The sequence below is a fragment of the Falco punctatus genome (genome assembly GCF_963210335.1).
Source record: "Falco punctatus genome assembly, chromosome: 11".
NCBI lineage: Eukaryota > Metazoa > Chordata > Aves > Falconiformes > Falconidae > Falco > Falco punctatus.
This window is the reverse complement of record NC_137591.1, coordinates 507194-527831: the sequence shown is the minus strand read 5'-3', so window position 1 is coordinate 527831 and position 20638 is coordinate 507194. Positions and strand designations below refer to the sequence as shown.

The 20638-nt window shown below is 44.2% G+C and overlaps 2 protein-coding genes across 5 annotated transcripts; one reads left to right on the top strand and one right to left on the bottom strand.

Annotated features, from left to right (window-relative positions):
* Window positions 1–307: 307 nt before the first annotated feature.
* On the bottom strand, window positions 308–9717 carry CRYZ (crystallin zeta). Of its 4 annotated transcripts, none has more exons than XM_080406829.1 (9): window positions 9601–9717; window positions 7562–7686; window positions 7099–7251; window positions 5285–5448; window positions 4412–4463; window positions 2195–2344; window positions 1988–2089; window positions 1799–1894; window positions 308–1538 (listed from the first exon to the last, which is right to left on the bottom strand). In XM_080406829.1, the coding sequence occupies exons 2-9, from the start codon at window positions 7670–7672 to the stop codon at window positions 1377–1379; spliced, it is 990 nt and encodes a 329-aa protein (XP_080262955.1). In that variant the 5' UTR covers window positions 7673–7686; window positions 9601–9717; the 3' UTR covers window positions 308–1376. The 4 variants fall into 4 exon arrangements, with proteins under 4 accessions (XP_080262955.1, XP_080262957.1, XP_080262954.1 ...); XM_080406831.1 differs by lacking the exon at window positions 9601–9717 and adding an exon at window positions 9446–9556; XM_080406828.1 differs by lacking the exon at window positions 9601–9717 and adding an exon at window positions 8648–8811.
* Window positions 9656–17427, top strand: TYW3 (tRNA-yW synthesizing protein 3 homolog). The gene is made up of 6 exons (XM_080406834.1): window positions 9656–9930; window positions 10239–10319; window positions 14939–15037; window positions 15859–15930; window positions 16234–16367; window positions 17146–17427. Exons 1-6 carry the CDS (start codon window positions 9757–9759, stop codon window positions 17366–17368), a joined length of 783 nt encoding a protein of 260 aa, XP_080262960.1. The 5' UTR covers window positions 9656–9756; the 3' UTR covers window positions 17369–17427.
* The last annotated feature ends 3211 nt before the right edge of the window (window positions 17428–20638 follow it).

Here is a 20638-nt window from a genome sequence, read left to right as displayed (position 1 = left end):
AGCTTACAAAGAGACAGATTGCAGGGCCCTGTCTTACCTTTTAACAAGGGATGACAAACAGAGGAGAAATCCAGACATTTCAAATGATTTCACCAATTATTTTCTTAGTTTAGATTAAGCAAAACGTCAGTAGAAATTAATGTCTGTTCAGGAAAAAAATCACAACTTGGAAAATGGTAGTGTGCTGAAGTTACCACCCTGAGGAAACTGTATATGGATTCAGAGATCGTGTGCTGATTTATGACAGTATGATACCAAAAGAATCCAGACCAAATGTTAAAAAGCAAGTAACCTTCACAGACAAAGATACTTCTAAAAAGTTTCTTTTTAGTAAGGAATCACTTTTCCTCAAAGGAGCAGAAAAGCTAACCCTTGAAGTTGAGAAAACTCTTCTGCAAGTGATGACTTCACTGCCCATTACAGGGTTATATTATTAAAAGGAAGTGCCTGTAATACCAAATGGTATTTTGAGTGTAAAAGCTGTCAACTTATCAAAGAAATTGTCCTTCCTTAATTGGATTGTATTTGGAACAAGTCAAGAACACATACACATTCATTTATGAAGTAACATAAATTCTAAGTACTCATGAAAGCAGCGCAGGGCTCTCTTTTCTCCTCATTGTAGCCAGGGATTCAGGTGACATTAAATTTAATAAAGGTCACAGAAAGAATTTAAGTCCTCACTACCCAACCATTTACAACCAAGGAATCAGCAGCTTCTGCCAATACAATCAGTTGCAAAGTAACAAATACTAGCATGCAGCTTCAGAGTTACGGTCTCTATGGATTAACTGGGACACTTCCACATCAGGTACTAAGTTAGCCATAGCAAAAGGAAACTGCCTCTGCTTCCAAGCAGTCCATATCCGAGAGATTCTCTGGCCATCTTTTGAGCTGGAAAGTCAACTGTTTTGGCAGTGAAAGCTTTTATTCCAAGTCAATTACGTGACAAAAGAAGAATGAGACAAATTTTGTGGCTAAGGAATTTACAAAGTCATAGTTATATGTGTATTGTTCATTATATGCATCTGTGTATCTCTTTAAAAAGCAGGCTTCATTTTGCACTACCTACAGTGGCTTCACTGTAACATCACATACAGCATGATATCAAATTCTGTCTTAAGTTTCCCCTGCATCACAAGGCCACAAAAGCAGAAAAGAATTATTTCTTCATCAGTCAAAAAAGCTACAAAAATTACTTTAAAGTATATGCAACTCTGCTTACTACAAAAAGGAAATAGATTGATAATTTATGTCAGTTAGCATTTGCTACGTTCTGTGAAACCTGATCAAAAGTGTGTTTTATAACATACATTCAATGACTCACATAAGCAAAGGTGCAGTTTGAACAGCTACAAAATAATTGGAAAAATACTTTATGGAAGGAGCACCATCTTTCCTCGAGCACCACTGCTATGAATAATGTCTTCATGAGCCTTAACTACTTTCTCCAGCGGATATTCAGAGCCTACAGTGGGTGTCAGCCAGCCAGCTTCTATGCCATCAAGGAGTACTGTTGCACATTCATGCTTCTCCTCCTGCATGTAAAAAAGACAGCATTTACCACAAGGTAGATAACATTTTTAGAAAAGCATTGACTATTTATCCCAGCGTTTAACCAAATTTCCCAACCCAAAATATTTCATGATGTTCTGAGATTAAATCAAAACATAAAGGAATGAAAAAACAAGTTAGCTACAGTGAAATTATGCTTTCATCCCTACAAATGATTTTAACTGGAAATAGAGAGGTGTTAGTAAGTCAACAATACATTCTTTAAAATAAAAATGTTTCTTACCTCAGTTGCAAGAAACAGACTGACTCCAATTATGCTAGATTCTTTACTCATAGTGTCTCTTGGATTTATCTCAATAGGACCTCTACAGCCTACAACCTGTTACAAACCAGTTAAAAGATAGTTCAAGTTGTAACTGTTGAATTGTGTGGCTAAATGCACAAACTGAAGTCAGTGACAAGCAAAACTTACCATAACCCTTCCTGCACAGGACAACAGTTGCAAGTCAGTGGCAAGATTGATGTTAGAGAGCATTTCTATTATTATATCAACTCCTTCCATCCCTGTGTATTCCTAGACAGGACATAATATTTATTTAAATCACTCCAATTAGTGCTTGGGTATGACTGTTTATTTCATATGCTACAGATAAATAATAAACTGTAAATACCTGCTTACCTTAATTTTATCAATGTAATTAGCTTCTCTGTGATTGAATGCTTGGTGAGCGCCATTTCTTAGAACCACGTTCATGCCTTCCTCAGTTCCTGCTGTACCCAAAACCTTTAAACCACAAGCTCTCGCAATCTGACATGTTGCTATTCCCACCTGAGGGTCAAAAAGAAAAGCAAAAAAGGAAAAAAGCAAAGCATTTTTTTCTCTTTCTTAGCATCTTAAATTTTATATATTCTACCAGCAACTTGTAACTTACATATTTAAAAAGTTGGCCTGGTAACATATGGTTTTTTAGCCATAATAAGTAATTTGGCGCTTAAAGGTCACCTAATAGCCTTTAAAAAAAGAAAAGAATTTACAGAGGCATAGTAAAGTTCTGTGGGTTTTTTTAATAACTATCAGCATTTGATATAAATCCATGAAGAATGCTGTCTATCTCTTAAAGCTGGGCCATATATATTTGATACAAAGCCAAGAAAATCCTTCCCAGAATCACCTGATACTGATACCAGCATTATATACTGCAAAGAAAATCTGCAAGTACAAATTTTATTAACACTGCTTTTGCACCTTTCACAAATGGATTAGATGATATCTTTAGAAACCAAGTTCTCAGCATCTCATAACAGCTTTGCACTTCAGAGGATGTTGAGAGGTGAGGGATGCCTCCATAAAAACCTGATGCTGGAGCCAATAATCACTCAAGACATGCCAATGCCATCTCCTCGTTTTGCTTTGTGTGGCAGCAACAGAATGCGAAAGCAAAATGAGGAAAAAGCTGACACGTACAATGCCTCCCTGGGGTTCAGTCCCCACTGATCTGCTTCCTGAGGCTACGGGTTCAGCAGCCCACTGTACCGGCCATACAGCTGGATACCTCCACCAGGATACATTAAGTTATGCATGATTTCGGGGGGACAGGACAGGACACGACACAAACACATACACAAAGACAACCATATAAACTCCATTCTGTGGTTCTGCTATCTACATTTGCATTATGAATAACACACAAAATAAATGGACAGGCTTCTCAAAAAAATCTACCATGACCCTCTGTCTGGCCAGGATCTACCCAAACTGTTTGCCAAATGTGACGTTCTCTCAATAGTACATCGTCAGTTTTCAACTAAATTTAAAAAAAACCCACGCCATTAATTAAAATGCATCATGGCCAGACTGATTTTCAGAGAAAAAGTCAAAAGAAGGCAATTTTTAAAGAATTATTATGGAAGTCAGCATATTTGAAAAAAAACAAAGATGCAGCACAAACTGCCTTTTCTCTTCAGCATGTGCTTCATCCCTACACACATCTCGCTGCTTTTACAAATATTCCTGCAAAAAAGGTTACAAGTCCACAGAACAAGAGACTTGCATTACATGCTTCTGTAAATGAAAAGCAATGTATCTTTTCAAGAAACATATAAAATAAGTAAGAATAGAAACACTATGTTTAGTTTGTAATAAAAAAAAAGGCTATGATGCTGAATGTCATTCTAGTACATCAGAATAAGATCTGAATGCATCTTTTTGCTGTCTACCAAACAATTAAGGAAACTTTGCCCATTTATAGCAGCTGTTCAGTGCATCAGCAGAAGCAAGAAAGTGCAGAGTGTGGGAGAGAAACTAGAATGTTATGTGAAAGAAATCTAAAATTAGCTTGTCATGTAAAACCAAAAAAACAGAGATGTGCAGTTTCACATACTATTCAGTCATGAATTTACATATTCCAGTATCTCTCCTTGTGCTGCTAGCTATCAGAGAATAGGTAAAAATATCCCAGAAATGCAGAGTTGCTATGCACCAGTGATTACTTCTCAGAGAACTGAGAACAACTTGTACATATTTTAAAATTACAGCTTTCTGCTATGAGCTTTATCTGTGGAAGACCAGTTATAAAGCTTCTGGACCAACTTCCAAATGCAGCAGTATGTTCACTATGTGACCCTGTGTATTAGGGACCTTAAGCAATCACTCATGCAGTTTCATAGTTCTTCAGAATAAAAGGGTTTGCTCTAAGAAAAATGTATCCTAGAGCATCTGAAATAAAACCCTAATTTTTCTAATCCATTTATTGATATAAATGCAACCATAAATCTTATCACAAAAAAAGCAGGAAAAAAAAGGCAGATAATAAGCAGATAAAAAGACAAGCAGGCAAAAGCAGATACAAGGACAGAAAGCAGCATTCCTTATAACTTGCCTTCTCAAAATACTTACTCCCCCACTTGCACCATGTACTAGCACACTTTCCCCTGCTTTGGCACACCCTCTGAATGAAAAAAAAACCAGAAAATTTAGCATTATGATTGCAATATATAATCATTAAGTATCAGATTGCACATAATGACATCAAACCTCATCTTTCACACAGCATTACTTCCAATTTATGTTATGGCTAAACAGGTATAATCAGCCTCTTTAGGAAAGCAAGGAGGCAAAATAAACCATATAATTTATGAATTTAAGTAATACACAATTATGTCAACATGCAACTAGCAGGAAGTAACAGTCTGGTACCGAACCTCAGTTCAAGATGTTCACCTGTTACAGATCTTAAAATAAACCACGAGTTCTAATCATTTGTTCTATCAAACTAAACCAGACTTCCAGTCCTAGGCTCTCACCTAGCTGATGCAAAGTCTGGCTTTTATGTTAAGCTGTCCTATGGCAACAGACAGGACTGAACAGCGAGGCAGTCTCTGGCAGAGAGGATCATGAAGAAAGGTGGGTCTGCTCTATAGCACATTGTCCATTTAATTAAGAAATTAGAACTATTCTTGGTTTTCCTCCCTAGCTAAAATTACCAATGAGTACTGAAAAAGTGTTATATGGTTTCATTACATGGTACTTATTGAAGAAGCGCCTTTCCTGGTTTGCTCTCTTAAGAGGAAACACGTAACAGGAAAACACAGTCACTAGCTTCTAAATAACGATTATCTGACAATTCCATCAGTATAACAAATTTGACTTAAGTGTTTTAAACATTTCTCAGTCATTGATCTCCCCCCATTTTACAGGACAATGGAAATATGAACTTTGGCATTTAAAATACTCAAAAGTGAAATGTGCAAACTTAGACTGGCACCTTACTTCTGGAAAAGAGCACGATAAGCAGTGAAGTAGGGTATTCCAATCGCTGCTCCTTGCCTGAAGTCCAGTTTATCCGACAAAGGAAAGACGCTATTCACTGCAGCAACTGCATAATCTGCATATCCTCCAGAGATTGTACTGGTGGTAAATACCCTGTCACCTTTCTAGAAAGGAGGGAAATAAAATAGAGAAATCAATCATTGCCCTTATTTTTTCCTTAATATACCTTAGGCACCAGTTCATTAGGCACCAGTTCACGGAAGTTTATGCTATTTCTAACAGCTCTCCTATTAAAAACAACCCGTTATGTTTTTCACAGAGAATATTTTTATAAACGCCGATACACACAATCAATGCAACACAAACTGTAATTTTGTGTACTGAAAGTGTCAGAATTATAACCCCACTCTACAGTGTTAACGCACAAACTTACTGTCTCATTAATATTACCTTTAATGAACCTGAACACTAAAGAATTCTATCCACAGATTCCAAATGCAAAACCTCAAAAGCTTTGAGAAACACAGAAGAAACATTTCTCAATTATTTTTGTTTCAAGAATGGAAAACAGAAATGCTCTTAATACACCCTAAGGCAACTAAATATTGCTGTCGTTGTTCAGCAGGGAATACTCAAACCAGCAACACAGCAGGCGATTCAGGGAACACACCCTGGGCAGCGTGCTGCACGTGCACGCGCCTGGGCACTTCAGTCCTGTTGACTGTCCAAGCCCACCTGCAGAACATCATCAGTATCCACTGACATGCAGCCACTGAGCTTTGACTTTTTACTGTCTGCGTGTTGATCACAATAAAAATACAGCATGTGGGCTACGTCAGTTTGGTTTACAGACATTGGGTATTAACTACTGTGCAGAGAGCTGCGTATCAGCATAGCTGTTTCTCAAGCATTATGAGTATGCAAATGGGTGAGCTTGGCTACTCGGCATTTTCAGGATGTGTGTCTGTGGCACATATTGATCCCATCTCTCTCCTTCATTCAAGCCAAGAGCATCACAATTTCCGTAAGAAACAAAAAGCAGACATAGCAGATATAGCAAACGACTAAATAGAAAATATGAATAAACATGATCCTTCTCCCCTGAGATAACTATTTTGGGAGAGATGAGAGATTAGGTTATGTAAATCCCAAATGAGGAAATTCCAACACAATTTTAACTACAATTTTTATGTTTGAGACCTGCAGTCTAATGACTTGAAAGGAAGAACAGGTTTTAAATAGATTTCAAAGATACCTTTTAGCAAACCAGTAAGTCTTCTCCTGTTCCAGCACTTCCCTCCTGAGAAAATCTAAGTAAAATTACTAGACCAGAGTAATAAAATATCTGAAGAGTTTTAACAACAAATATGTAAGTTGTGGGGCTCTGTAAGTCAGCAAAATAAAAGCTATTTCCATTTTAAAAAAACAAAAACTGTACAGAATTTTTTTCACTTCTGCATGAAATTCTTACCTCAAACAGGAAGCACCCACGTTCAAATATTTCTGTAATGCCATAAAAGCACTTCTGAACCACAACTTCTGTACACCTGACATCATTGCTTAAGCAGACAAACTGAAGTGCCTCTTCTGAGACCTTTTAACTCTTGCAGCTCAACAGCATCAGATTTCCCTACAGTTAAGTCTGCAGACTGGATTGCCAATAGGATGTTGCTGTTACCAGTCAATGAAGATGATTCCCACCCCCTGCCCCAAGCAGCTTACATGATTATAAGCAATAAAAACAGGAACAGCAGTATAGCAATCACACAAAGAAGATACAATAAATAATGAATTAAAACTCAATGCATAAATACCTTGAATACAGTCACATGTTCCCCAACATCTTCTATTACACCAGCCACATCTGAGCCAGGAGTATAGGGTAAAGCTGGTTTTCTAGCATAACTTCCAGAACGAATATATGTCTCAACAGGATTTACCCCACAGGCATGGACCTTAATTAACACCTAAAAGAAAAGATGCTTCTTAAGCGTTAATTAAAAAGATTTAGAACCCGCACAGTATCATGTCGTTTTAACTAAATTCTTAAACAGAGTCGGCAAAAATTCAGCATTGAACTGAAACTATTTTCAGGAAATCCTTTATATGGAATATGTAGCCCGTGTAACTGTAAAAAGCTCACATTTGTTAAACTGTGACATCTCAGGTAGTATGAACACAGCGACGAAAAAATTTTATTTTGTATGCTTCATTCTGTTGTAAGTTTACCTATTATCATTCAACATCATGATTTCAGTTTGCAGAACTCATATATACCTGATTTTCCTTTGGATCAGGAATTAAGACATCTGACTGGAGCTTAAGTACTTCAGGGCCACCAAATTCAAAAACTCTGACAGCTCTCATCACATTTCTTGTGGCTGCCATAGCGATCAGAATACCTGGGGAGGGGAGGAAACCACAGTAATATTGTATTGCCTTCATAATTTATTCTGCATCTTCAAAATAAAGAAATCAAACAGCCTCACTGCTGATTTAAACTGGGGTGGGGGGTGTATTTGTTTAGTTCTGGGTTTTTTTCCCCAAATATGCAAAAGGCAGAAAATACCATTTGCAGGAGTTTATGGATTTTAAGAGAATCACATGCAAATAATTTATCTGTGAAGTATTTCTAGAGCAGCTCCTGTGAACATGGCACTGATATGACATACACAGACACGTACAGTACTCTGGGGAAAAACACTGACTGGCAAAACAGCCTGTTGTACATTAGCTGACTGGGTAACCTAGCCAAGTGAGATTCCAGTCACTGCTCCTGCTTACTATGAACCCTGTATGTAAAAAAAAGCGATAAAAAACTACAATCAGTTATCAAAAACCCAAGATACCATAAGATATTAAAACAATCCAGGAAAAAAAGTGCAGGCATTCAAGATTCCAGTCCCTAGTTCCAGCTGCATTTCACCACTGCTGCCATATGTAACAGAGACCATCAACCATAGCCCTCGACTGCTGCAGCCCACAGCTCCATATGCACTAACGGAAGTGATAATGATTTATCAACACATTAAGCTACTCCAACTACACTCATCTGTGAAGTATTCTATGAAAACACTGCCTACACAACAGCTACACACGGTTCTTTCAGGAATCTTGACGGACTCCAGAGAGCTTCACTGGATACTCAGCGGTTAATCACAGGACGGCAGATGGGCACCTTAAAGACATCAAGAGATCAGGCTTTTGGCCAGCTCCAGCTGAAGAACTTCAGGGTTGTAGCCAGAGGCAGTTTTTTTCCCAAAGATGATTACAGCTTTTAAATGTACTTGACTTAATCGCTTTTTTTTTTTTTTTCTTTTCTCTTAACTGATACAGTCTGTAAGGCTTCGCATCCTTGGTTACCTGTTTGAATCAGGAAGAGTACTGCTCGCAGGGTCATACACTGCCAAGGCCTCCCTTGACAAAAGGTCACGACAATCAATCTACACTGCCAAGTAACTCCGCAGTACAGGTCACTTCTATACGCAGCAGTAATAAACCCAATTACACGGCAGCCTCTCGCCTGCTCTGAAAAAACCGGCGATGCAGATTTTAACAAACGACCCCGCAGCACGAGGCCTTCAGGCAACCGAGCGCACCCCCGCGGCACGGGGGGCACAGCTGGCACACCCGGCCCGGCGCAGCCCCACGGGGAGGCGGCAGCCGCACGGCCGGAGTCGCCGGGACAGGCCGAGCCGCCGGGATAGGGCCGAGCCGCGGCCACGGGAGGCGAAAGCGGGCCCGCGGCAGGGCCGCAGCCCGCCGGCCGGGGTGCGGGCGCTGCCCCACTGGAGACCCCCCGCGGATGGGGGGCCCCGAGAGTCAAAGCTGACCCGCTGCGATCCCAGCGGCCCCGCCGGACAAGCGCGGCACCGAGCGGGCACCGAGCTGGGCTCGGGCCGCCTCCGCCTCGCCGCCGGCCCCGCCTGGCGCCTGAGGCGCGGCCCCAGGCAGGCGGGGAGCGGGCCGGGCGGGCCGCGGGCCGGGGGGCCAAGCCGCAGGCCGCCAGGGCGGGCTCCCGCCGGCTCGGGGCCTCCGCCGCCTCAGGGCGCCGCCGGCAGCCCGGGCGCCGGGCCGCTCGGGAAACGGAGTCCGGGCCCCCGCCGCAGTCCTGGGCGCAACGGGACCGGCGGGGCCCGCCCCAGCTCCCGGGAGGCTCACCGGCCGCTCGGGCGGGAAGCGCGGCGCGGAGACACAGCCCGGGCCCACCACCGCCGCCGCCGTCCCCTCAGCGCCGGCGGGAGGCGCCGCGCCGCGCCCTGCTCGAGCCCCCCCCCGCTGCCGCAGCCGCCGGGGCCCCTGCGCCCACCGCCTACCTCCGCGGCGCAGCGCGGGCCCGGGCCGGCCGGCGGCGGAGCGCGGGCGCAGCGGGGGGCGGTCCCTCGCCCCGCCCGGCCGCCCGCCCCTCGGGGAGGCTTGGCCCTCGCGGGCTGCCGTCGGGCCGGCGCGGGGCCCGGTGCCGCCGCCCCCTGATGGCGGCCTTCGGGCAGCAGAAGGCGCGGCGCCTGGCACGGGTAGATGCCAGCAGGAAGGGCGGCCTGGACGAGCGGGCTGCTCCTGTCGTGCAGCTCCTCAACGGGCGAGCGCGGTTCTGCACCACCAGCTCCTGCTCGGGCCGCCTGGTGCTGGCGCAGGGCAGCGCGGCGGTGAGTGCGGGCCCGGCGGCGCGGCCGGCGGTGGGGGCCGGGCTGGGCCGGGGGTGCGGGGCAGCGGGCGGGGGCCGGGCCCGGCGGGCAGGCCCCTGGGGCTCGCTGTCCCGGCGGCGCTGCGGTGCCGGGGGTGCCCCTGGGCTGGTGCGGACAGGCCGCTCTAAGCCGCCGTTACGAGGTGCGCTCGGAGAACGGGCGCTTTTGGAAGCGCCGCTATTGGTTGTGCCGGGCCGTTTCCCACGGCCGCAGCAGATCCCCCACCGCCTGCCCGTAGCGCGGGCTCAGGCGTTTCTCTTCACTGCCAGGGCCCAGGCGGCTGCGGGATCCAGAAGAAACACTGCGGATGGCTCATGGTCGCGCACGACGCCTGCGGCAAAGCCGATGTGGTAAGCGGTGCGGTGCGGCCGCCGTGCCCCGCGGTGCTCCTCGTGTTATCGGAACGCAAAATGTCGTGTGAAACGCAAAGAAATGTTTGGGTTTCGTTCCCGGTACTGAAATGAGTTGACACTCTTAATTTCAAAATAAACTTCTCTTTAGGTTTTTTACTTGGTAAATTCTTACGACCTGTTTTGAAGGTCTTAGACCTAGGTTTCAAAAACCTACTTTTTCAAAGCCCTTTCCTTATTCCAAGTAAGCAGAAACAGCGCTTTTCTAAGCAAGTGTTCTTCCTTTCCTGAAGGCTTACTGTTAGTATAACAAGGCATTTTTCATTTGTGCAGTTTTTATCTGCTCTTTGTTTTTCCTTCTTCTTAGATTGCTGGCAAGGTATTGACCAGAGACTAGATTTGATTTTAAAAGCTCCCTATCCTATCTTTTATTAAGTATACTATTTTACTATCCTATCCTATCTTACTATTAAGTAAAATAAGCTTAATTTCTGTAGAGTATACTCGCTTGGTCTTTGGACAGCAGTGACCTAGGCATTAGCAGACAGTGCTGGGCTAAATGAAAGCCATATATTCCTTGTTAACGCCATAAACAATTGCTGTACGATGCTAGGCATTTGCCTCGTAAAAGTTCTGTGCCAGGCAGCATCCGAGATGGCGCTTACTCAAGCAGCAACATACCTGCAGGACACAGATGCAGGATGATGTGGCCCTTATCCCATTCTCCAGCAGTTAGAGCCCGACATGCACGTTGACACAGTAATGGTAATTAACAAATATTTTGTGTTGTGTTCATTAACTGTTTCATAAGCTGTGGCCGTTCTTGCTTTGTTGGTTTAGTCAGCAGTTCCAGAAGCAACCAAAGTGAATGCTTTTGTTTCCCTTAAATGTAGATGTGTTCAGGTAAGCATGCCAGTGAGCACATTCGCTTTGTATATAGTAACTCCTTCAAGTCAGTTAAACTGTCTTGAGTTAAAAACCCCTGTCTTTAATTTAACAATCTTGACTCCAGCTTGCTGTGCTAACAGCCTTTTATGTACAGACATCTGGAACTAGTCTAACGGTGAATCTCTAATACTGCATTTTAATTTAGTATCTTAAAATCCACTGAAATTGAAAAAAATAGAGAGGGGGGGTTTCTGGTATGCCTTCAAAAATAGTCTGCTCTTTGCATACATCTCTTTGCTTTGCCTGTCCCAAAAAAGAAGCAGTTACAAGGACAGAATTCTCTCATTCGGTTCATAGCTCACTTTACCGCATGCATGCATTCTCAGACATGTACAAAAAAAATCTACTCCAAAATACTTGCCTTCATTAGTATTTGTTCTAGCAAAGCAGAGCTTGCTGAAATTTCCATTAGCAAATTTGAGGCTGAGTAGGACACAGCAGGTTGTTGCTGACTCTTCTTATGAGAGGAAATACTCTGATATTTTTTTTCTTGTTCCCTTTAACAGGTAGATGGTGGGGTTTTTTTATACATGAGTTGAAAATGTAAGAAAAAAGTGTTTGATTAATTTTGAAATTACTGTACTCTAATGTGTAATAAAGCTTTGCTAGTGCAGTATTTAGGAGATGAGAAGGGAAGTCAGGATCTTGTACGCTGTGTGTTGTGCATTTCGGCTGTCAGATCATTTGACCTCACTGCAGATATTAACCCAAACAATACGAACATAGGATATTTGTTTTGTAATTTATTTTTATCCCTTTATCCTCCCAATGCTTAGAGAAAAGGCATCATTTATTACGCAGTACTTTGCAAGGTTATTGATACGACACAAATATAACCTTGTTATTACACAATAGAGTAAAACTGAACTGGTATACTTGTTTCCTTGTACACGATTGGTGCAGATCTCAACCACCTTCGACTCTGGATTTTTGAACGTACGTTTGGCCAGCTGCCATTTAATACTTTTAAGACGTGCGTGTGCAGAGCGTTTGCTTCCACCAGGACCTGTGTGCACATAGTTCTGCCCACCCGGACCCATATCATGTTCCGTCAGCTGCTGGGTTGGTGTACTGCTGGCAAACCTTCCAAGCATCTAGCTTGAGTGTCAGTGCATCCCTCTCTCGTGAGCAGGTTTTGCCACATGCAGTGGGGCTGTGCACTGCCCATACCACACTAACTCGTGCCCGAGTGGGTGACGTGGCTGCAGTGGTGCAGCGCTGCAGTGAATGCATTCGCTGTACCCCAAGGTACACCCTTTCCAGATAAAGGGCCGTGTTCTGCGTTGCATGAACGTGCTGCCGTGGTTAGTCATGTAACAGTCAGTTGTTCTCTGCTTTGGCTCCAGTGTTTGCAACAGGGGGGGGTTCATTAGTGTGAGCTTTTTTAGATAGCACAGGCAGGTACTTTCTGTCATTTCATAAGAGCCGTTAGACCAACTCTTCAGAGGTGAGGGGCCTAATCCTATTCCCGTTGGGTGTTTTTTCCCATCAGCTTCACTGGGAGCAAATCTTGGGCCTCAGACTTCTTGGACTTAATAGAAAATGGCTTTCAGTATTTCCCTGTTAAATTGAGTTTGCAGGAAATTAATTACTTAGACACAGTAAGATAATAAAAAACCCTCTACTGAAAATACTTCGTTCTGTTAATAAGCTTTTTAAGGATACAAGTATTGTAAGACAGCTTTGGGGTGGTGCTAACATGCATAGATTATTTCAGTTGGTATGACTTTCTTAACTAGTTGTATTCCCACTGAAAAGCTACCTCTAGGGTATCTGCTAAATTACTTTGCCTTTTCAGAGAAACAGAAACCCTTAAAAACACCCTCACCAATATCACACGCACTCATATTGTGTTCTCTGTTACAATGCTTGTCTCAGAGACAAGTCTGTCTGGCTTGGCTTCCAGCCACAGTGGACACAGACCATTTTGTTGCAGCAGGACCCTCTGTTGCTCAGGTGGCTCGAACGGAGCTCTCAGACGTGGGAAGATGTCTGAAAAGAGGTCACGGAAATGTGTCTGAAGGGGGACACACAGGCCCGTGGCGGGTCCCAGCTGGTGTTGGGCACCGTGAGTGCCGACGGACTGCTGCGTGGATGTGTGTTCTGCTGAAATCCACCCAGACCGAGCCAACGGCACACTGAGCACGAGGAGAAACCATGCAAACTCTGCAGAGCCCAGCTTTGGATAAGGAAGCTGACCATGCTAGCACACTCTCGGGGCAGGGTGAATTCACCTCAGTGGAGCACTGTGTCAACACAACTCGTTTCCAGACCCAAGCAAATGCTAAATAAGTTACCTTAGGTATTTCTGTACAACACTGCATTACGCAGCGTTGATTGTTTCTTGTTCTCATCAGCTTTAGTACAGCTGTGTTGCTTGGGCTTTTTTTGTTGTGGTTTTTTTTTTTTTTAATCTGGCACACAAATTTCAAACTTATCCATGCAGAAAGACCTCCCTTTCAACTTAAAACAAGAACATTTACGGAGGACATGCTGCTTAAATACATTTAAATACCTTTCAGTGTTTAAAGGAAAGGACGAGAGAGTGTTACTTCAGCAGTTTTCTTTTATGCCATCCTGTCTTTAAAAAGCATATGAATTTGATTATTTCCTGGAGGTTTTATTTAATATTTTCATTTTACAAAAAAGATGAGAAGGGCTAGACAAAACACCAAAGTATGGGAAAATAGCTGAAATTTCCCAAGTTAACACAGCAAATTTTTTTTGTGCTATGAATTAAGGAAGCGAAGGCAGACAAGAAGGGGGGGGCAAGCAGTGCTTATGATTAAATAATCATACAATGAAATAAGTAATATAACTGCCTCAAAGCAACCTTTCTGAATGGAGGAAGGTAATATTGGCTCTTAAGGTTTCTCTGCATAAAGATAGCATAGAAAAGTAGAGTTATTATAACATTCTGCATGGCTTACTATTACATAGCTTTCTCCACGCTCACAAATCCAGGAAAAATTGCCACTAGCATCTCAGCCTTCTAGCAGAACTGAGGGGTCTGAAGGTAATTTCTTGAATTTTATAATTATGACGTTACTACTTTTTCTTTTTTTTTTTCTTGTTTTGTGGGTTTTATCCTCTAATTTCAACCCCTGATTTTTTTTTTATCTTTACAACTCTTACATAGGGCTACACATTATTATTTAAACTAAGATTAGAATGTGATCAAGTATGTTAGGCCATGAATTTAACATGCTGAACCCCATAAAGTTTCCTGAAGTTAGGGAATGTACTTAAAGTGCTTCTGATTTTAAAGAACAGTTTAAAAAAACTAACCAAACAAAAAAACCAACCCAAACCTACTCGGTTTGCACGTGACTGCAATAAGGCAGTCCTCTTCCAATGCTGTACTAACTGTATAGATTTGTTTGAATGTACAAAGAAATAAACAGGCAAGCACACTTTTCCAAGTTTTTAAAGTCCATCTTGTGATTAATTTCTATCAAACCTAATCAGTTATGTAAACAGTATCATGGAAATCCATGGAATTTTTGTGTATTACGAGCAATGAAAAATCAGAAGCAGATGAACAAACCTGATTGCGTGGAACTCATTTGCTGCATTTTCAGTGCTTGTTTCACACTGACTAGCTATTATTTTCTTTTTTTTAACAGTACACACTTGCAGTATTAATATAAATATTTTGGTGTATTTTCCAGATGAAAGCACTAGAGAAAGCCACTGGCGACATTGTGCTGAAGTTTGAACCATTTGTTCTTCACGTGCTATGTCAAGAGCTGCAAGATGCACAGCTTCTGGTAAAATTACATGAAGCAACAATGTTACGCTGCTGTTCCGTTATATTCCTTGCTGTAGAAGTAACAGTATTGGCTCCTGAGTAAGCATTAGCACTTAAGAATAGTCCCAAATGTGCTGTATGTTTAGTAACTAGGGTAGTAAAAGTAAGCTGATGAAGAAAATACAGCTTTAAACTTGATAGAGGTTTTGCTGTACTTTTTAGGAAACAAAATTACTTGAATACAGTTCAGTCTTCGAGCTGAAGCAGGTTGCCTGGTAAAAAAAAAAAATCCCAGTGAGCTGGGGCTGCTTTCATTGGCTAAAAGCGAAGGGGTATTTTAGATATCATTTGGCTCCAGTGTTTCAACTAATTGTGTGGTACTTTTGCCTTCTGCTTTTCCAGAATTATTCTGGAGAGTAACGTGTGATGGGTTTGTTCCTTTATTAATGTAAAAAGAGAGGTGGTTAGTTTCTTTTATAGTACTGCTGTACTTTTAGCTATAAAAGTATTGCACGACTGTCTATATGGTTACCAGCTTTTCAAGATAAAATAGTACAGCACCCAGAGAGACGTTAATGTCCTGCCTGCACTAACGGGCTAAGATTAGACAACCAAGATTGACTGTGGTTCTTTGAAAAAACAGCTGCGATTTGTGATGCTGCGTGGGCTTGATCTTAAAAGCATTTCAATGTAATTATTACTGCATTAATTTGGGGAGATGGCTTTGAAGAAGTTTTTTTGCAACACTGAAATTGTAAGTTGCATTGCAACCCATCCGTAATTGTTTGTTGCTCTGTGAAAGTGTATAAGACCTATTTAAGGCATTTATTTGTTCCACAGCATTCAGTGGCTATTGAATCTGGGTTCAGGAACTCTGGTATTACAGTTGGCAGAGGAGGAAAAATTACAATGGTAAGGACTTTCCTACTCCCCTGTAAGAAACGTAACAAAATCATATGGTTACTCTTAACCTTGATTTTTTTACAAGCCAAGATCTAAATTGTAATGTGATAGACAGCTGTCACAGGGCACACTGTAGCAAAGAAACACCCTTCTGCTTTGACAGCAAACGAACCAGTTGTGTGGATAAGTGGGATTGGTTTGGGTTTGTTTTTTTTCTGTAATGAACTCCCCATATTAAAATTTATTTAAATCACCTTCATAAAATGAAAAAAATTATTCTAGATAAACTCATCTGTGTGTGTGTATTCTTAGGCTGTCCGGAGCACTCATTGCTTAGAAGTTCCATTGAGCCACAAGGGGAAATTGATGGTCTCTGAAGAATATATTGAATTTCTGATACATGTAGCTAATCAGAAAATGGAAGAAAACATAAGAAGGATTGACAGGTTTGTAAGATTACACCAACACAAACCAGACAACCCCCCCAAAGTGTGAAATGGAATTTAAATTAATTTTTTGAGCTCTGAAGACTATACACTTTTTAAGTGAAAACCTATAATTTGCAGACTCTTTGTTACTGAATGGGGCTTAAGTTTCTTTTTCCAATGATAACAGCATTTGCTATTCTACGACAGTAACCATTTCAGAAGTATTTAGATCACAGTGCACACTTTAATCCACTAAATGCTTTGTATAGTTTCCAAAACTGATGATTTATGAAGGTGGTGGAAGGTGACATGAACTTTGGGTCTTTACCTTTGTATCCAACTGAGGAACAGAACAGGCAGACGATCCAAAAGTGCACGAGGATGAAAAGGACTCTGGAGAGACACCTACATGTACTAAGACCAGTTTCTTGCTATATGTCCACATTTAAAATATCTCCCTGTTTGTTAAAAGTAATTGCTAATAGTTGCAGTCCATCTGATCATTAACGCCATCATTCATCAAACATTTAACCTGATACCAGGGTCTTAATGGCACATGAGTATATCCACTAATTGATTTCTAACATACAAACATTACAGAGAGAAGTGACATGGCATACACAAGGACATGTGCTGATATTTCTAATTTTTCGTCCAGTATCGGCTAGAATATTTCAACATTAGTAACAATTTTCTTCTCTTAGCATGTTTTATGTTACAAAAGCATTAGTTTCTCAGAGTAGCAGATCCTGAGCAAACCTACAAAAATAACAACTACACAATTGTTTCCTTCTAGATTCTACAAACGCTTAGAGTTAGCTTTGAAAACTGCCATCAGTGCAAACAACTCACCGTCTGAGGAGACAGCGAAAAGTCGCGCTGTGTACGTTCGCAGAAGAAAGAGAAAGACCATTCAAGAACAAGACGTACATACCTCTCCAAAGGATCACAATGAAGCACTGGAGCCCGAGGATGATACAGAAAGCAGTCTTGGTATTTTTGCTGAAATCCTGATATAGACTAAGGCATTTGAAAGCAAATGGCAAACTGAATAATAATTGTAATGCTCTTTGTAAGAGATATAAATACTACTCTTTTCTAGGTAGCAACACTCTCATGGACATTTACCAGAAAAAAAGGTAATTAAACAGAATTGCAAACAGGTTTAGTGCCACAGAAGCAGAGAGAACAAACCCTTAGAATATTTTGGGTTGTCAGGTTTTTTTAACAGCACTGTTGATTTAACAATCTTTTACTCTGTCCATCAGTTATCACAAAAATAACTGCTACAGCCTTCAGCCATGTTCTCCATGGAAGCATTTCAGTTCCCAGTGCTGGGTTTTGGCCTTCTGATTTTTGCAGAGCAGAGAAACTCTTAAAAACCGAGTTAATATCCATGAAGGTTTTTAATGCCTGTATGACGTCTGCACAACAGTGTGCACCAACACAGATGGCCCTTTCAGAACCACATACTGGTCAGCTGAAGAGCAGTGCCTGGTGCGGGGTTAGAATAGGAAAGCAGAAGCTACATGCTGCTCTGTGCCAGCTTCAGGGTCCATCCCGAGCGTTGCTCTGGGCAGCAGGGTTGATGCTGTTTTCCTGCACTGCGCTGTGTTGCAGGCTCCAGCCCCATGGTGTTCGTGTGTTCTGCTTCCCTCGGCCAGCGGCCATTAAGCGTTATTTTTCTTTGTATCTTTTAGCCAGCTCTGTACGCTGACAGTTCGTTAGCTCACTCGCGTATTGTTCTGTGCGGCCAGCACCCAGCCTCAGGTCCGGCTGTTGGGCAGAAAGTCAACCGAAGCACACAGTAACAGGCTCTCTTACCAGGCTGTGAACACTGACGTGCCATCAGTGTTAAATATAAACCAGTGGAGTAACTCATGCATTCTTGTATTGTACCACTGGAGTAGTCGCTCCATACTGTATTTTTCAGAAAAATGGTTAATTTGCAAACCTTAGCAACAGTGAATTGTGAGCCCTTCCCTCTATGACGGGGTGATCGCTATCACTGCAAAGCAAGACCGTGACTAAAGGACATGATTTATTTGAAACGCTGAAACTCCCATTTCATACAGGTAGGGAGTTGTCATTGTTTCCATTACATAAGCCTGCGTCTTGGGATCATTTTAATTCCCCTGTAAAAATTTTATATACTAAGTGGCAGCCAACAGGAAAAGTAATTGGTGGCTTTAAATAGATTCTGAAATATCTGTTAGGCTACGTTTCCAGTAGCAGGCATTCAAAAAAAAAAAACTTGCACCTTTTGAGTTGCTTGTTTGTGTTTTAACTTACAGCTTGAGTAGTTTGGTGTGCTTGCTTTCATACTGTTGCTGGTCACTTGAAAGACCTCAGAGCCCAGTCAGGGCATGGGAAAGTGAGAGGCCAACACATTTCTGTCCATGCCAGAAGGTTGCAGTTGTGTCAAGTGAAATGCCAAGTGGCTGACGCTGTCCTTGACTGTTGGCTGCAAGCACAAATTAAGCAAATAGCAGGAAGAGCAGGCTGTACTGTTTTTCTCCTTCATGGAGGGGGAGAGGCACTGGTGAAAAGTTTTGAAGATTAAAGAACATCAGCTCATGAGATGACGAAGTGTGTAAGATGATGAAATACCACAAGAAACCTTCCGAAGTAGTGCGCTGTGTATGCTGTTTCAGACCTCGTGCATCTGGGTGGACTGATCCTCGTTTAATTCTAACTGAGCCCATGTGGGGATTGTTTCCGGTGCCAATGAAGCTGCTTGCTGGGAGGTGTGCAGCAAGTGCCAGCTGCCTGGTGGGATCAGAGCATGTCGCATGGACACAGTGGGGCCATGGCAGCGGGAATGTGGGTGAGCAAAGCAGGGATCAGACAGCTGTGCACACAGCGGGGGAGCAGCCGAGGGTCCCCACAGAGGCCAAAGCGACAGCAGCTCCTCGGGGTGTGGGGACATGGCTCGTGCCTGCCTCAGGCCTTTGCCACGGTGAGTTTTCATACTGCTTCCTTCCCATCCTGAGGCACAACTGTTTCTTTGCATGGAGCTGAACTGAAGCCTCAGAGCTCCATCAACAACGAGCAACATCTGCTTCAGCACAAAGGGGTGGCTGGATCCTGCAGGCCAGTGCCCCCGGCAAAGCTGCTGGCTGGCTGTCCCCCTCCCCATCCCTGCTGGTGGGGGCCCCAGCGTCACCCCAGGTGCCTCCTCACTGCCCCAGTGGGCAGCTTTTGTGTGCGGAGGTGGCAGTTGTTGCTTTTAAAAGCAGGGGGGTGAATATTTTTCTCAAAACCAGTTGAATTTTTATCAAAAAAATATAATTCCTTTCCTCAAATAACGCTGTAATCAAGTCTTGTAGTTACTGTAATTAGATTCTTTTGAAGAAGAAGAATCCTAACGTTAACAAACAACAAACTGACGGTTTAATTGTGAAACCGCTTTTTCGTGCCGGCAGACACGCTAATTCCAGCGCCGCATCCTGGGGACGCACACGCCTTCCCTGCGTTCCCGTCCCGCAGCGCCGCTGGAACGGGCGCGGGGGGGATGCGCTGCGCTCGGCGGAGCGGGGGGCCGGTTCAGGTGCCGGGGGGCCCGTACCGGCCCCGCCCGCGCCACGGCCGCGTCCCGCCTGCCCCGCCGGGGCACCGCTCCGGCGCGGTTCCGCACTACTTGTGACGCTGCCCTGCGGCCGCAGGCTCAGAGATGCTTGCTCCGCTCCCTGGGTCCCGGTTTGGGGCTGGGGCGCAGGGCCCCGCGCTGGGCGAGGGCAGGGACCCGGCCGGTGCCCCGCGGGACCCCCCACGGGGCCGCCCACCGCCGGCCCCGCCGTGCTCCCAGTTCCGGTGGCCGGAGCCGCCGCACCCCCTGCCCGCCCGACAGCTTCCTAAGCGGCGCCGCAGCCCCACGCCGAGGCTCCCGGCGCCCGCAGCCGCCGAGCCCCGCAGAGAGGGACCCCCCGCTGCCGGCTGCCCTGCGGCGCAGCGGCCGCGCCCCGCCGGGCCGGGGGCTGGCTGCGGGGGGCGCTGCCAGGCGGCCCCGCTCCGCGCCCCGAGCCGCGGCCGCCCCGCCGGGGGGAACGAGCCACCGCCGGGCGCCAAGCGGCGAGTGCGCGGCGGCAGCCCGAGCCCCGCGACCCCGCCACTGCCCCCCCCGGCCCCGGCCCCGCTCACGCCGCCCCTCCAAAAGCCGAACCCAGCGGCGGCCGCTGCCTGCGGACGGCGGGAGCCGCCGCGAGCCCTGAGGTACCGAGCGGCGGGACCGGCAAGACCCGTTCCCCGCAGGGTGGCCACCGGTTCTCCGCGAACGGGGATGTAAACGG

Excerpts from the sequence above, each read along its gene's own strand:
- CRYZ (XM_080406828.1), bottom strand. The coding sequence starts at position 8,684 with ATGACCCTGCGAGCAGTACTCTTCCTGATTCAAACAG. Across the intron at positions 7,252-7,561 it reads CTGATCCAAAGGAAAATCAG|GTGTTAATTAAGGTCCATGC; the intron begins GTATATATGAGT and ends CTTTTCTTTTAG. Across the intron at positions 2,345-4,411 it reads TACATGGTGCAAGTGGGGGA|GTGGGAATAGCAACATGTCA; the intron begins GTAAGTATTTTG and ends TTTGACCCTCAG.
- TYW3 (XM_080406834.1), top strand. The coding sequence starts at position 9,757 with ATGGCGGCCTTCGGGCAGCAGAAGGCGCGGCGCCTGGCACGGGTAGAT. Across the intron at positions 10,320-14,938 it reads CCTGCGGCAAAGCCGATGTG|ATGAAAGCACTAGAGAAAGC; the intron begins GTAAGCGGTGCG and ends TGTATTTTCCAG. Across the intron at positions 15,038-15,858 it reads TGCAAGATGCACAGCTTCTG|CATTCAGTGGCTATTGAATC; the intron begins GTAAAATTACAT and ends TTTGTTCCACAG.